The sequence below is a fragment of the Euleptes europaea genome, chromosome 2 (genome assembly GCF_029931775.1).
Source record: "Euleptes europaea isolate rEulEur1 chromosome 2, rEulEur1.hap1, whole genome shotgun sequence".
NCBI classification, from domain to species: domain Eukaryota; kingdom Metazoa; phylum Chordata; class Lepidosauria; order Squamata; family Sphaerodactylidae; genus Euleptes; species Euleptes europaea.
The window spans coordinates 120580414-120596599 of record NC_079313.1 but is presented as its reverse complement, the minus strand read 5'-3'; the positions used below and the strand labels follow the sequence as shown (position 1 = coordinate 120596599).

Here is a 16186-nt window from a genome sequence, read left to right as displayed (position 1 = left end):
ATCAAGATGGGGTCTCCCTTTACCTCTGTCTCCGTAGGAAAAGATCAAGTAAAAAAAAAGGCAAAAAAAATATTGCCCACATGCTTGCAATATTTTGGACTCTGTTCCCAGGATTATGGTATTGTGCTGTGTGGAAGCAGCTTCACACCACTTTGTGTGTGTTTGTGTGCGTGCACTTCTGAAGGGGGTAAACATGCCATTTTGGGGTGTGTGGAAAAGCTCATTTTTGAGATCCCAAGCGCTCCATTTTCTTGCACTTTCCTGTGTCATGGCTAATCCCCCCCCTTAAATCTGGCTTAGATTTGAAGTAGGTTGTTGTTTGTTTTTATCTTTCTGTATATACATTTGCAAATCTCAAATGCTAAACCTACACTAAACAGTGTGGGGCACAGCTCAGTAAGAAAGGGCTTGCTATGTTCCTATTTATTTATTTATTTTAAAAAGTTGTGCCCTACCTTTCCCTCGTGGTTTACAGTTCCAAGATTAAAAACACACAAAATACAATAACCCCCCCATTACCAACCCACCCCCAAGAAAATAGCTAAACCTGTAACACCATTAAAAGTCCTTGTGAATAAAGTGGCCTTACTGACACTCTGGCCCTGATCTGGATAGCCCAGGCTAGCCAAATCTTGTCAAATCTTGGAAGCTAAGCTGGGTTGGCCCTGGTAAGTATTTGGATGGGAGACCACCAAGGGCATCCAGAGTCATGAGAGAGAGGCAGGCAATGGCAAACCATCTCTGAACATCTCTTGCCTTGAAAACCACATAGGGTCGTCATAAGTCATTTTTGACTTGCTGGCAAAGAAAAAAAGACCCCAGAACTTCTTAAAAACTTTTAAAGACAGCGTTCCCCCACTCACCTCCTCAGGGAGTCTGTTCTGTATAGTAAAGGATCAGGCTCCAGCACAGGGGTGGGGAACTTTTTTCCCGCCAAGGGCCATTTGGATATTTAAAACATCATTCGCGAGCCATACAAAATTATCAACTTAAAAATTAGCTGACCAAGCCCCAAGCAGGCAGCTGCCCCAGATGACTCCCCTGACGTGGGCAAGCAGGCAGGCATCCAACTGGTGGCGCACTCGCCCACCTGGTGGCACAGGATGGTCTGTTGCACCAGCCAGGTATAGTCGTCCAGCCACATGCCAGAGTTGCTCCTGCTCCGCATGGTCGGGGCCGGATTCTACAGACGGCTTCTGCTACCTCTGCCTGCAGGGATGAAATGAGGACACACTGGCTAAGAATTCACCCCCCCCCCCGCCGCTCGCATTCTGGCCCTGCCCCCTTTAACCCCTCCATTGTCGCCACTTCCACCCTCAGCCCTCTTGTAATACAGAGGGAATACATTTCTCCACGGCCCGGATGGGAAAGGGTCAATACAGTTTCTTGGGCGGTTGTAGCGGCTCCATAGCTAACGACTCTTCTGCATGGGGGAAAAAAGGTTCCTTTTCTCAGCAAAACAAACTCACATCCGCCTTGAATAGAGGCTATTCCTGTCCATGGGAGGGGGCAGATCGCCCGTCTTAGATCCTTCTGAGCTAGAGATCTACCAGGACCCACGAAGGGCCAGACCAAATGATTTTGTGGGCATTAAACGGCCCCCGGGCCTGACGTTCCCCACCCCTGCTCTAGCAGATGCCAAGCGGGCCACCTTAAGCGGGAGAGCCAACCAGATTGTCACAATTGGCATGTGGGTGATTTAAGAGGACCCAGACTAGATTAATCATGTTGAAACCAGATTACATTGGCAATTTCCACTGGTTCCGCCTGCAGATCCCCTCCCAAGAAGGAGAGCTGGGTTCAAGGGCCACGTTTCAAAGAGTTGCATGGTGAGCAACACTCGTACAGTAGGGGCGAAAACGCATGGTCACTTTAACCTCCTTTATTCCCTGATTCAGCCAGGATTCAGCCAGGATCGAACACATGCGTTTCACCGAACGTGCGTTCGATCCTGGTTCAATCCTGGCTGAAACGGAATAAAGGAGGCTAAAGCGACCATGCGTTTTCGCCCAATGTCTTCGGAGACTCTCCCTTCTAAATCAAGCCCCCGCTGGTACAAGGCAACTGCTCCTAAATTTTAGGGAAATATTGAAAGTGGTATCTGATGCGGTCATTGCAATTGGACGGGGGGGCGGGCACGGCAGCCCAGTGTATATGCGGAAGGACTTGAAAAGACTCTTTGGCGTAGAGCCAATATTTCAGTGCTCCGCATGTTTGCCAGTAGTTATGAGAGCGCTCGTTAGAGTATCATTGCAAATGTCTCCCACGACTTATTTTGACCATTCGAAGCAACAGGAATGGCATGCGAAGAAATCTGTGTTGTTGTTTTTATGAGCAGCCGGGATGAGGCAAGTTGTTGAACATGCAGTGCTGTCAGCAAAACAACAGCAGCCCCGGAGCGCAGAATGACCTCCATTGTTAATTGTTGAAGCAGGCGTGGCAAAGGATAGTTTGTGAAGAGAGTATTTTGAAAGTGAATGGGATTACTGGTGTGGCCTGATGCTGTGTTCTGCTGCATCCTTTTGAGACGGTACAGGCAGTGGGTTGGATTAGGCTAAATTTTACCAGCGGTTGAATTAATTTCCCAGCCTCCCTCCTCCCACTGTGCCCACTGGCCTTCACAAAATGCTGCTCCTGGGGGAGCCTGGCAAGAGGGCTGGGAGTGGGGATATGGGGAGGTGACCATGATGTCATTGGCATCACTATATCATTTCCAGTTTGCACCTGGAAGTGACAGAGGGTAGCTCTAGGAATCACCAGACACTCTGTAGTTTTACCGTAGAGTTTCCTACAGCTACCCTCTGTCACTTCTGGATTGTATCTGGAAGTGATGTACAATTTTATATTCTAACTATTATAAATGATGTATTTTATGTTGTTAATGCAGCAAAAGATGTTTAGGTTTGATGGGAAACCAAGTATTGCATTTTTCAATTTTTTGCATCCCTTCCGTCTTCTGCTAGGAAAATAGTGCATTTTATCTTCCTCCATGGGATCAAAATTTCTGGAAATTTTACCTCTTTAGCTGAGTAGTAGCCTCCTGGCGGCCACCTAGATATAAAGATAGCAATGTAGGATGGAGAATATCATGGGCAGTGGAGGGGCAAGAAACAGATCAACCAGCATTTGTGTATGAACCATTTTTTGTTGCTCACAGCTAATCAGAGGGGGTTACTGCACTTTGTATTCCCAGCGATGTATTAAGAGTTTGAAAATGTTGTAAAAAACATTGCTTTAAAAGGGTTTTTGGATACCGCAGCTTATAAATGATTGGAAGACGTCTTCACAGCTAAAGGGGCCAAACAAAGTGTGAACAGTATTTTTTATAACATTTTCAAACTCTTAATGCATCGCTGGGAATACATAGAAAGCGCAAACAGTATTTTTTATAACATTTTCAAACTCTTAATACATCGCTGGGAATACAAGTACGGTAACCCCCAGAGTTTGTTACACAAACCACAATTCAGATGTCAAATATAAAAAAAAACAAATGGGTTCAACACATGTCTGAAATATACTGCCAAAGTGTGTGTGTGTGTGTTTTGCGTGGAGGAAGCAGAAATGGCTCTAATGAATGCATATCTTATCTCTTCTATAGGAACAGTCAAGGTGAAGAGTTCAAATATTCAAGTGGGAGACCTTATCATTGTGGAAAAGGTATGTCTGGATTTGCAAATGTGTTTATTCTTCTTGCCACGCCAGGAGACCGCCTAGTTTTCTGGCAAAACTAAACGCTATCTGGGGTTAAGATTGTTGTCCCTCACGCTGAATAAACAGCTCATAACATAAAGTATATTAATTATTTGATACATGAATGCTATTCAGATTTCTGGCTTTGCTGTCCATCTTTACACTGTTTGATTATTGTCGGAATATCTTCAGCACTGTCCACAGTGTTGCATAGTGGTTAAGAGCGGCGAACTCTAATCTGGAGAACTGGGTTTGATTACCCACTCCTCTACATGAGCGGTGGACTCTAATCTGATGAACCAGGTTTTGAAAGCTTTCCAAAGCCCCCCTGTGGCACAGCAGAGGAAATGAGGGCTGGTAGAAGAAAGTGCACAGAAAATTCCCATGTGGACACTCTGTAGCCAATTCGAACGCCTCTGCGTTTCAGTAGCAAGGAATGCGAAACAGAGATTCCTTCCCATTTTTATGCAGTCTTTGATCGTTGTTCCTCCGCATGTCCAAACGGAGACACTTGTACAGTTCTCACTGCTGTATGATTAGTAACATTTATACAGGCCTTCGGCTTGTTTGTAGTACTTCTTAGATCGTTTGTGAGTCTTGTAAATTGGGTTGGTATTCCCACATTGTAGAGGCTGAGAGAAATTGACTAGCTTGACTCAACCAATGGAGTTCCTAGAAGTGGTGGGAATGAGCCTGGTGAAGCGGTTAAGAGCTGTGGTTTGGAGCGGTTGATTCTGATCTGGAGAACCGGGTTTGATTCCCCACTCCTCCACATGAGCGGCGGACACTAATCTGGTGAACTGGATTTGTTTCCCCACTCCTACACATGAAGCCAGCTGGGTGACCTTGGGCTAGTCACAGCTCTCTCAGCCCCACCTACATCACAGGGTGTCTGTTGTGGGGAGGGGAAGGGAAGGTGACTGTAAGCCGGTTTGATTCTTCCTTAAGTGATAGAGAAAGTCGGCATATAAAAACCAACTCTTCTTCTGTGAGATTTAAAGCAGGGACTTCCTGATTCACAGTTCAGTCTTACAGCCATTATTCTGTGCCATCTTTCATTGAAAACTTGCGTTTTTCTTTGGATTAGCCCACTGAAAGCGAGGTTAAAAATGTAATTCTGCTGTGTCTCTATATGGGGGCAGCCCAGCAAATGAGGGAGATCTTTCCTCAGTTCATCCCTCAGGTACAATGCCAATCACTCCTAAGGAGATTTTCCTAAACTGGTGGCCTAAGGGTCAAACTAACTGTGATGGTGTCCTTGTGTCTGTCACGGGGATGCCACTGCTATTTTAAAGAAACAGAACAATGCTCTTGTTTCCTTGGCCTGCCATGTTGTTTTAAAATGTCAGTTGTGTCCCCATGGTAGGCACAAAGATGCTGTCCTCTCTAGTTTGTCTCTAAAAGTGCAGGCAGCGTGTGCTGGAATCTGGAGGGGGCCCATGTGTTCATTTTAAGTGAGCCCTTTTTCGTGGTCTGTCACCACTTTGTCACCGCTCGTGTCATTCACAAATTGCAAGTTTGTTGGCCCAGATTCGATGACAGAGAGGGATCTGTGTGTATACAAGCCTGTGATACATCTGCACCCATCCACCAAACACACCTACCCAAGCAAAGCCAGACTCTGTGCCAAAGTGTTGGGCAAGATGAGCCAGATGATATTGGCAGAATAAATTATGCAAATTGTCAACATTTGTGTGTTTTGTTTAGAGCTTCCATTTGAGATTTTCCAGGGATTAAAGCAATTTTGACAAGCGCAGAGAAAACGTGGTGCTTGGCTGTGCCAGATCTTACACTTTTAATATTGTACTTGCAGAGTTCAATCAAGAATGGAATTGAATAGATTTCAGACTAGGGTTGCCAGCTCCAGGTTGGGAAATACCTGAAGATTTTGGGGGAGGAGCCTGAGGAAGGTGGGGTTTGGGGTGCGAAGGGACTTCAATGGGGTATAATGCCATAGAGTCCACCTTGGTGTAGTGGTTAAGAGTGGTGGTTTGGAGAAGTGGGCTCTAATCTGGAGAACCTTAACATGAGCAGCGGACTCTACTCTGGTGAACCAGGTTGGTTTTTCACTCCTACACATGAAGCCATCTGGGTGACCTTGGCTAGTCACAGCTCTTTTAAAGCTCTCTCAGCCCCACCTACCTCAAAGGGTGACTGTTGTGGGGAGGGGAAGGTAAGGTGATTGTAAGCCAGTTTGATACTCCTTAAGTGGTAGATAAAGTCAGCATATAAAAACCAACTCCTCCTCCTCCTCTTCTTCTTCGTCTTCCTCCTCCTCCTCCAAAGCTGCCATTTTCTCCAGGTGAAGTGATCTCTGTCGCCTGGAGATGAATTGCAAAAGCAGGAGATCTCCAGCCACCACCTGGAAGTTGGCCACTCTATTTCAGATAGAGTGAAGCAGTGGGGCCCGCCCCTTATTTTTTTTCAACATTTCCTTTAGCTACTGTTTTTAGGAGATCACAATGGGGGGTAGTTTGGTGGGACTCAGAAGATTTCTTGAGTTGTTCCAGGCAAATTGAATTGAGGTCCATCCCTCCCCCTGTGGTACAAGTTTAGTTATGAAGTTGTAGAAACATCTCCATTGGTTTCAGTGGGACTTAAGCTTTTTTCACATGGTGATTTTTCCCTGTATGGAAAGCAGAAAGCCCTCTGATTAAAGGGTAACATCCAAATGACATCAATCAATCACTCAATCAATCATTCCTTTATTGGCATAAAAAGGCGCGTGACTGAGATTGTTCCTGGGGCCTTCTCTTTTAACATAGAGAATAAAAATGAAGTTCACTTGTCACTGCTGCCTTGGCAGGTGTTAGGGTTGCCAGCTCCAGGTTGGGAAATACCTGGAGATTTTTGGAGCGGAGCCTGAGGAGGGGAGGGACTTCAACGCCATAGAGTCCACTTCCAAAGTGGCCATTTGCTCCAGGTGAACTGATCTCTATTGCCTGGAGATCCATTGAAATAGCGGGAGATTTCTCGCCACCACCTGGAGGTTGGCAACCCTAGCAGGGGTACATTTCTTTGGTGCTGATTGGAAGCAGCCTCACTCATGTCTCAAGGCCAAAACTATAAATGCAAATCTAATGATGTATTAAACCAGCAAGGGCTGTTGTGTCCAGAGGGGGTGATTTGGGATGGAGAATAATCCCTTTCCTAATTTGCTGCTTTTTTTGCGACAACTCCTTCCGTTCATGCACATATCTCCAGCTTAACTATTTACCTCACCCCAACAAGTATATGCCTTGATCCACACAACGTGGAGGAGTGGGGTAGGGTGGCGGGTTGGAGAAGATCACATTCTTATATTATAAAATAAAAAAGAAATAACTCCATTCTATACTCTGTTCTGAACCCACTCAACTTTATGTCTTATTGCTAATTGGGATGGTGTACTGAAGGCTCAATAACCTCCCCTCTGTTTGCAATGCAGAACCAACGAGTCCCCGCAGACATGATCTTCCTGAGGACGTCGGAAAAGAACGGTAAACATCTGGAACCGATTGTGAAAATAACCATTAAAACCTTTTACTGATGATTAGGGACAAAAATAATCAGTTTGAAAATGTAGCCCAAGTAAACACAATTTTAGTCTGGGCGATCCAACCAATTCTAACACCCCACCCACCCTTTTTTTGATCACTTGGGTGTCCTTGTTTGTGACTATAAAAATACAGAGACTGTTTATTCTATGTTGTGTCTTGTTATGACCATGAACAAAAGAGGGTGTGCAGTATTCCTCTCTGTCTTGCTATGGCTATCACTGAATTTCTCGCTGACCTGCTTTGCATATCTCTGCTATTATTCAGAGGCCAAGAAAAAAATGTATCTGATAAAAGCTTTTAAAACCAGCCTTGGTTTTCGGGATTCCTTGGTGTGTTTATTTACTTAGCCATTTGTAGAACTGCCAGGAAAGGTGAGGGTAACTTTAAAATATATGCCGAAATACCCCCATTGTTTCCAGACTGCGGGACCCTGCCTGCGTGTGATAATATTTATCAAGCGAACAGCTGCCCGTGGCACTGTTTATTCAAGTGCAGTCATATTACCGTCTTGGTGGCCACCATCAAATTGGTTGTGGGTCATACAGAGAAGATGACCCCAATCGAAAGTGCAGTCGGGAAGTACACATGGACCTGTCCCCAATGTTGAAATGAATGGGTTGCTAGGCTTATGGCTATGACAAACAAAAGGAGACTGATGATCAACCCAATGGTGCAGCCCCTGCTCTCGGGAGACTCCCAGGGCACACTGGATTGGTCTGACATGCTCAGAACAATTTTGCTTCTGCTCAATGTGGAAGGAAACCACTGTGATGTGGCGGTCAGAACTAATAGATGGAGGTCTTGGATAATGGCAAGTAAATGGTGTCTCTATATCCATGCTTATCAGTCACTGGCACAAATCATCTTGTCATGATAGCTTTCATAACATAAGGACTGGAAACTTTCTTTAAAAAAAAACGAAGAGTGAGATTTTTGCATTATGGAATATAGCACACAAAATTACAGACTTTGCATAACATAATTGTAGAATGTGCAATGCTCTTCTATACCACGAGCCAGCATGGTATAGTGGTTAAGAGCGGTGTTTTGGGGTGGTGGACTCTAATCTGGAGAACCAAGTTTGATTCCCCACTCCTCTACATGAGCAGTGGAGGCTAATCTGGTGAAATGGATTTGTTTCCCAACTCCTCCACATGAAGCCAGCTGGGTGACCTTGGTCTAGTCACAGCTCTCTTAGAGCTCTCTCAGCCTCACCTACCTCACAGGGTGTCTGTTGTGGGGTGGGGAGGGGAGGGGTAGGGAAGGTGATTGTAAGCCAATCTGATTCTCCCTTAAGTGGTAGAAAAAGTCAGCATATAAAAACCAGCTCTTCTTCTTCAAATCAGTTTTGTTCCTTAAAAAAGAACAAATTTAAAGCTGCAATGGGACATTTGCATTTATTTCACTGAGAATAAATGCCAGAAGTATGTCTTATTGATGGTAAAAGTTTGACATGAGCCCAAGAACTACAGAGAAAAATTCTGGGAACTTTTTTCAAAACGACCCCAGACTCTCACTGTTGAAATTCCATACAAAAACATATTTCCTATCCTGTGTTCTAGCTGATTTCCTTTGTGAGTTTTGAAATAGTAAAGAGAAAAATGTGATATTGAACTGTCCAAAAGCAGAAGATGAACATGAGAACATTAGAAGAGCCCTGCTGGATCAGACCATTGGTCCCTCTGGTCCAGCATCCTGTTTTGCACAGCGGCCAACCAGTTTCTCTGGAGGTCCAACAACAGGGCATGGAGGTCAAGGCCTTCCTCTGATGTTGCCTCCTGGCACCGGTATTCAGAGGTTTACTGCCTCTGAATGGGGAGGCTCCCTTTAGTCACCATGGCTAATAGCCACTGATAAAACTATCCTCCATGAATCTGTCTAATCCCCTTTTAAAGCTGTCTGTGGCCATCGCTACATAATCTGGCAGCGAATTCCACATTTTAATAATTTGCTGTGTAAAGAAGTATTTTCTTTGAAGGGTAAAGAACTGAAGGGGACAGTTTCACACAACATCTTTCTCCTTACTGCCACACACATGGTGTGTGGCACATTATCTGTGAGGATCCCTGACCCTCAGCATCAGTTTGTCAGGCATCCCAGTGGGCTGCAAGGAGAAAGGAAAAGCAGGGAAATAGACATTTCTGGGATTGACTCTCATGTGGTTACTTGTTTATCATCGATGCCATGTTTGGTACGGTTTTCATTTGTGGAACTCCCTGGCCCAGGATGTGGCTGACAACTTGGAAGGCTTTAAGAGGGGAGTGGATGGGTTCATGGAGGTGAGAGGTATTCATGGCTACTAGTTAAAATGGGTACTGGTCATGATGTGTACCTATTCTCTCCAGGATCAGAGGAGCATGCCGAATATATTAGGTGCTGTGAAACACAGGCAGGACAATGCTGCTGCAGTCATCCTGCTTGTGGGCTTCCTAGAAGCACCTGGTTGGCCACTGTGTGAACAGACTGCTGGACTTGATGGACCTTGGTCTAATCCAGCATGGCCTTTCTTACGTTCTTATTTTCATTTTGATTTGGCCATAAACCGTCTGCAGTTTGTATCTAAGGTTTGTCTTTAGTAGGCACCTCTTGGGTGTCATGCAACCACCACCACCATCTTAAAAAACAAACTAACCCTGATGAACACCGATTAAAAATCCCCAGGGTCCTGCTTTCTGCGTACGGATCAACTGGATGGTGAAACAGACTGGAAGCTGCGCCTGCCCGTCAGCTGCACTCAGAGATTACCCACTGCTTCAGTATGTAAAAGCTTTCTGATGTTTCTTGGTTTTCCTCCAAAATGTAATACAAAATGTGGCCTGTATCCAGTTGTGCTGTTCCAAAAGAAATTCAAGTGGGCTTAAGTATTAAAAGGCGTGGCTTTTTCTGGTGATCATCCCCCCACATAATTTGCCCCCCTATGCTGTTCCTGAGAGTCTGTTGTTCCTTAGTCACAAAATTTCTGGGGCTTGCAGCTGGAGCAGAAAATCAATGGGAACTGCCAGCCCCACTTTAAGAAAATTTTAAGAAAATTTAAGCACCCTTGAATCTTCAGAATTACATGATCAGATTGGATTGGCTTGGCTGATAGTACAGTTCATTTGGAATCTCATCTGTATCGACCCAATTGAAACTAACATAATCAAAATATGTATCCTTATAATTTTTTTACCATGTATCATTTATTTGGGAAAAAATAGTTACTTAAAACAGGATCTTGCAAAGTTGCTAATAACGTGTCACATTTTAAACCCTATCCATAGGATCTTCTTCAGATCCGATCCTATGTGTATGCAGAGGAGCCTAACATTGACATCCACAACTTCGTTGGGACTTTTACTAGAGTAAGTGAATGGTTGTTTGGTAAGCATGCAGTAGTGTCTAGTCAGTTTCTAAGATAGTGTTGAGCTTGGAGGCAACTTCTTTCAAGAAATATGGTGAGTCGACGGGTCGACCCCTTTGGGACCCCATAAAATCGGACCCCCGTCCCAAACTTTACCAAACTTTGGGGTTCATGCAAGGAGAGTCCCTTTCAGCTACGCTGCGAATTTGGTGACTCTCTCTCAAAAAATGCCCCCTGGGAGAATTTTAAAAGTACTTACTTCTCAGTCTCTCTAATGGCCGCCTGCTTCCTCATCCAAGAATTGTGGGAAAACTCAGTTTCCCATGAATGCTTGCAGTGGGCCCTTGTTGGATTTAGATTTGAATAATAAGATGCCATCAGCTGCCTTAGAAGGCAGGTACAAAAAGATCCACTTCTCGGAGAGAAAGTGTTCATGTATACTTGGGGAAGTGGAGACTCGAGAACATGCGTGTTGTTTTTTTTTTGTCTTTTTTACAACGAAATGCAAATGAAAATTATTTACCCTCTACTAAAGAAAATCCCAGGTCGTTCTGAAAAAACTCGACTTGAAAAACTCCTCTCTGTTGAAAATTCACAGGACACAAATAACGTTGCTAAGTTCTGTGCTTTTGTATATAAAGTTCGCTGCAAGTATAATTGGAAAAAATATTAAATGAATTTAAATCTTAAATTCTATATTCATATTTTTGTTGTATTTTATTTTTATTTTAGCTTTTATAGATTTATCTGTAGACTCCATTGTTATCGGTAAAGCGGCCTTACTATTATAATGAATTAGTCTTCTGGTGTTGTCCTATAGAAAATTGTTTTCTTCTTCATTTGAATGTTTTATATTTGTGAATATGCATTTTACTGGTCAAAGACTGTAACAATAATAAAAGTAAGTAAAGTAAAGTAAGATTTTTGAATAATAGCATGTTTGTGGGAGTTTGATGCCAGCTTTACTCCTGTGATTCTGTAAATGAAGCTAAGTGGACGTCCTTGGCTGTCAGAATCTTCTCACTTTGAGAGGACTTTGATTCCCATGCCTCAGACCATCCATGAGAGACTCTGTATTTGTTGAAAAGTTTGTACAATGCACTCCTGAGTGGTCCTTTAAAAAAAAAAATCTTTCAGGAGGACAGCGACCCTCCAGTGAACGAGAGCTTAAGCATTGAAAATACTCTGTGGGCCAGCACTGTGATAGCTTCAGGTAAGGCCCTAAAATGTGTGAGTGGCTGAGAGGGTATGTTAGCAATTTTTAAAAAATCTCTTTGTAATTGAAATAATCATCTCTTGTCAATGAAAATTAGCGGTTGGAATGAAGTTTTCCACTTGTCCTAACACCACAGGGGAGTTTGAGCTGACATCTAATTACCTCCTGGACATTTATAGATGAGAAGGCCTTGGAATTCTAATAACCTTTGGGCAAAGCATCCCCTGCCAGAACAGCACTTAATTGCTCTCGATATTGATGTTTTAAATCTGTAACAGGAAGGGTGTCAAAGAGATTATAGATGGAGGTAGGATAAAAGATTTCTAAGTTCACCGCCGCCACCACCCTGTTTGTAGTTCCATAGAAAGACACCTAGTAAAAGTGGATGAGATCTCTATTAAGGGCTTCTTAAAGAAAGGAGACCTTTTTCTGACCACATTTTATTTATTCATTCATTTATTCAAATTTATAGCCCGCCCTCATTCCCAGCAAGCCAGGCTCAGGGCGGGTTAGAACCTTAAAAAGACATTGAAACTTCAGTCAACAGTAAAACATTAACACAACAATAAAATATTATAATATAACTTTAAACAGATGGCCTTAAAAATTTCCCAGATGCCACCATGTAGCAGGGTTCCAGCAGGTCACCCCCCACCGATGTCGGGAGGGGGGAGATGGGGAGGCCAGTAACGATGGATCAACTGTGAAAATTGAAATGTATCATGTGGAAATTGGTAAAAAAGAGGATGAGATCTCTATTGAGCGCTTCTTAAAGAAAGAAGACAATTTTTTTTAAAAATCACACAGTTAATATATCTCTGTTTTTTGTAGCAGTAGAAAAGAGCAAGAGTCCAGTAGCACCTTAAAGACTAACAAACTTTCTGGCAGGGTATAAGCTTTCATGAGTCACAGCTCACTTCTTCAGTTACTGTTTTTCATGTAAGCTTAATTTTTTCCCCTTTCTGTGAGAGAACTAAAAGATACACCAGATAGAAGCGTCCTGTGATCTTGCTGTCCTGGTTGTGGTAATAGTTGTGGCCTCTTATGAGTTTAGGTGGAAGGATTAGTTGGGGCTGGAGAAAATCCAGCAAGGGAGCTCAACAAGATAACCCTTAAGCAATCCAAGGAAGTCTTGGAAGTTAGTCTGTGGAATGGTAACCAGAAACTGAGCTAGATATTAGAAAACTGAGTCAACATAAGATATTGCACCATCTACTAGCTTTGTGGTAGGTGTTGTGGCTCTCCTCAATAGCCAGAGCCATTTTTTTCTGTATTATTTTTAATGTTTCAGTTTGACCACTTGCAACTTTGACCTCCTATTGCCTATCTATTGGAAAGTACTTCAGGGTTGTAAATGTACAGCTGAGAGTTTTTATAGTACAGTCATGACTTCTGGGAACCTCTAGAGGGTATCATAACACAATAATAATACATAACATCTAGAAATCATTTTCCTGTGGACTTGGCGAAATGCCACTATTCATACAACAATCTTAATGGATTGTCTCCCTCCCCGCCACACGAGGTGGTTATAAAAATGGGAACAGGGAGAAATGTGGCTACGTAGATTCTGATAACTTGGTGTTGCCGCTTATCAGCATGCATGTATGGGTAGAGGCATCTGTTCTAGTGAGCAAGGTTCTGCCTCCCCTTCCTTCTTTACACCCAGGTTTGGATAGTTACCATAGTTAACAGAGACTTCAGTCTTAAGTAAGTCTGAAGGATACTGCTGGTGGTCACAGAGAGAGTGTTAACCTAGCTAGCTAGCTACCTTAGGCCTGTGGTCAATCAACATTGTCCTATGCCGTGACACCTGTATTTCATGGATGGCCAAACTGCGGCCTGAATGCCACTTGTGATACAGCCAATGGGGATTTGTAGGATTCTTGCACAGGAGCAGGCCAGTGGCCAGTTATTTGCAGGTCATAAAGGCTTGATATCTTTTCCTGAAGCGCAAGCCAGTTTAAGCTTCATGGGGCCCCAAACAAACAAAAAACCCTACTTGCACCTCAGACTACTTTATATGTATTGTTCTGCTGTCTGCTCTCTGGTTCATTTGATGAGAGTAACACCAAGGCCTTCTGATCGTCATATGTAGGAGTGGCTGTGGCTTAGTGGTGGAGCATCTGCTTGGCATGCAGAAGTTCTCAGGTTCAATTCACAGCATCTCTAGTTAGGAGGATCAGGTAGCAGACGATGTGAGGATCAGGTAGCAGATGATGAGAGGGAGGGCATCTTGGCCATCTTCTGGTCACTAGGGGTGTGGAGGGGGAAGGTAGTTGTGAATTTCCTGCATTATGCAGGGGATTGGACTTGATGGCCCTGGTGGTCCCTTCCAACTCTATGATTCTATGATGTGAAGGACCCCTCTACCAGAGACCCTGGAGGGCTGCTACTGCTAGTCAGAATAGACAATATTGACCTTAATAGACACATGAACACATGAAACTGCCTCATACTGAATCAGACCCTTGGTCCATCAAATTCAGTATTGTCTACTCAGACCAGCAGCGACTCTCCAAGGTCTCAGGCTGAAGTCTTTCACATCACCTACCTGCCTAGTCCCTTTGACTGGAGATGCCGGGGATTGAACCTGGGACCTTCTACATGCCAAGCAGATGCTCTACCACTGAGCCACGGCCCCTCAGACCAATGGTCTGAGTCAATGTAAGGCAGATTTGTACGTTCATGCTAGATTGGTGGCCTTGCATCCTGTTCATTTGTGTCAGACAAAAAGATTCACCATCCCAATTTATAGTTCGTGTTTTGCCTTGCAAATAACTTAAAATACTGTTAGATGCATGATCCATCTCAGCCAAAGTTTTGCTTCAAGGGTGAATAGCACATGTTGGCTCACTTCAGATGTAACTGCAAACCATGGTTTTGCCTCTGCATGAATGAGCCTGGGCGCCCTCTCCCTGTGCATGCAACCGCCTAATGAATGGTTTCCACTTTCACGGCAAATCATAGTTTGTATTTGAACTGGTGAACCATGGGGTGGGCTTCTGCTAGCCTCCAGGGTTCCTAACAGGGAACAAGATTCCATTTGCAACCCTGGTTTTCAGGGGCAGCACCAATCATAATTTGCTGTTTGGACAACTCAAGTGTTCTGAAAATGTAGAAGTCTTTTGTTGGTTGGCCACATATGAGGGAAGGGGAGAGGAGGGAGTGTAAGCGTACGTCACCCAAGCTTCTTCATATAGCAACAAACTGTGGCTTTAACTGAACGGTTGGCCTGTAATTCACGTTATTCTTAGGCAGCAATAATGAGCCACAACGATACAGCTTCAGCTGTGATTTATGCTGCTGTGCTGTTAGTGCTTGACAGCATACTCTGATGCATATCGAAGTGAGCGTTGATGGTTTCTGTGGGCATAAATCATGTGCACCAAAAAGACATCTTAGGTGTGATAAGTGGAAATCAGACTCTACCCCCAGTTTCCTAAACCCACATGCAGGCATACCAGTTTCCTATCTGAGTCAAGCTTCCCACTTGGGTCTGTGGTACAAATTATCAAGATGAGTTTCCATGCATTCGTTCTTTAAATTAAAAAACAACAACACACACCTCTCTTTTACAACCATGTTTCTGTCTTTAAACTTTGTCCTTTCATCTTTTCTCAGGAACTATTGTGGGAGTTGTTCTCTACACAGGCCGGGAACTGCGCAGTGTTATGAACACATCAAATCCACGGAGTAAAGTAAGGAATGAGGTTCTGCGTGGGCTATTTTTACAATAAGGCTTTAGCCCATGCGGGGTTGCAACTGAATCTTCATCTGAGAAGGAGCTCTTGCCAGTCTGGACCCCTTGATGATACCTGTATACATGATTATTTTTTTAGAGAATATCTGCACTGTCTCTTCGGAGACCTGCTCACAATGGTATAGAAGCAATAAAGTGAAATCATTATAAACAAATTAAGAACTGCTGATAATGAAACAAACTATAAAAATAAGACAGGGAATTAAAAAAAAAACAGTGTAAAAAAACATTCAGCAGCCTAAAATGATATCCCTAGAACAGTCTTCAAGCTACAAACAGCCTTTCAAAGCAGCTAAAAAAAAAGATGGAACCCTCCATTTGGGGGTCAAAATAAATGCTTTGGCTGGCCTCTGCCTTCTCACACTGTCCTTGCAAAGCACCACACTCATATTTTGGAACACTTTGGGCAGTTAAGCATAATTCTCTCTGAGTTGGTAAGAAAGTCCATGTCTCTGGACAGTACTGCCTCAGGCTGTGGGGGTGGGGCTTACATGATCAAATGCTCACCCATACAGAAACATCCCCCCCAAAAAACAAAATGTCTGTCAAAAGGGCTCTAGTCTAGCCCCCTCCTTGACAGGCTCACTTTCTCTTCATGTAAGTTTTTTTTTTCATGAAGAGACCATTACACTCTG

General features: G+C 43.7%; 1 protein-coding gene across 1 annotated transcript in view; it reads left to right on the top strand.

Annotated features, from left to right (window-relative positions):
- Positions 1 to 16186, top strand: part of ATP9A (ATPase phospholipid transporting 9A (putative)) — a 107464-nt gene that overhangs the window by 42007 nt on the left and 49271 nt on the right. Inside the window, exons 5-10 of the mRNA XM_056844411.1 lie at positions 3602 to 3660; positions 7121 to 7172; positions 9894 to 9988; positions 10493 to 10573; positions 11710 to 11785; positions 15413 to 15489. Of these exons, the coding sequence (XP_056700389.1) occupies positions 3602 to 3660; positions 7121 to 7172; positions 9894 to 9988; positions 10493 to 10573; positions 11710 to 11785; positions 15413 to 15489 (440 nt within the window). The remainder of the gene's footprint in view (positions 1 to 3601; positions 3661 to 7120; positions 7173 to 9893; positions 9989 to 10492; positions 10574 to 11709; positions 11786 to 15412; positions 15490 to 16186) is intronic.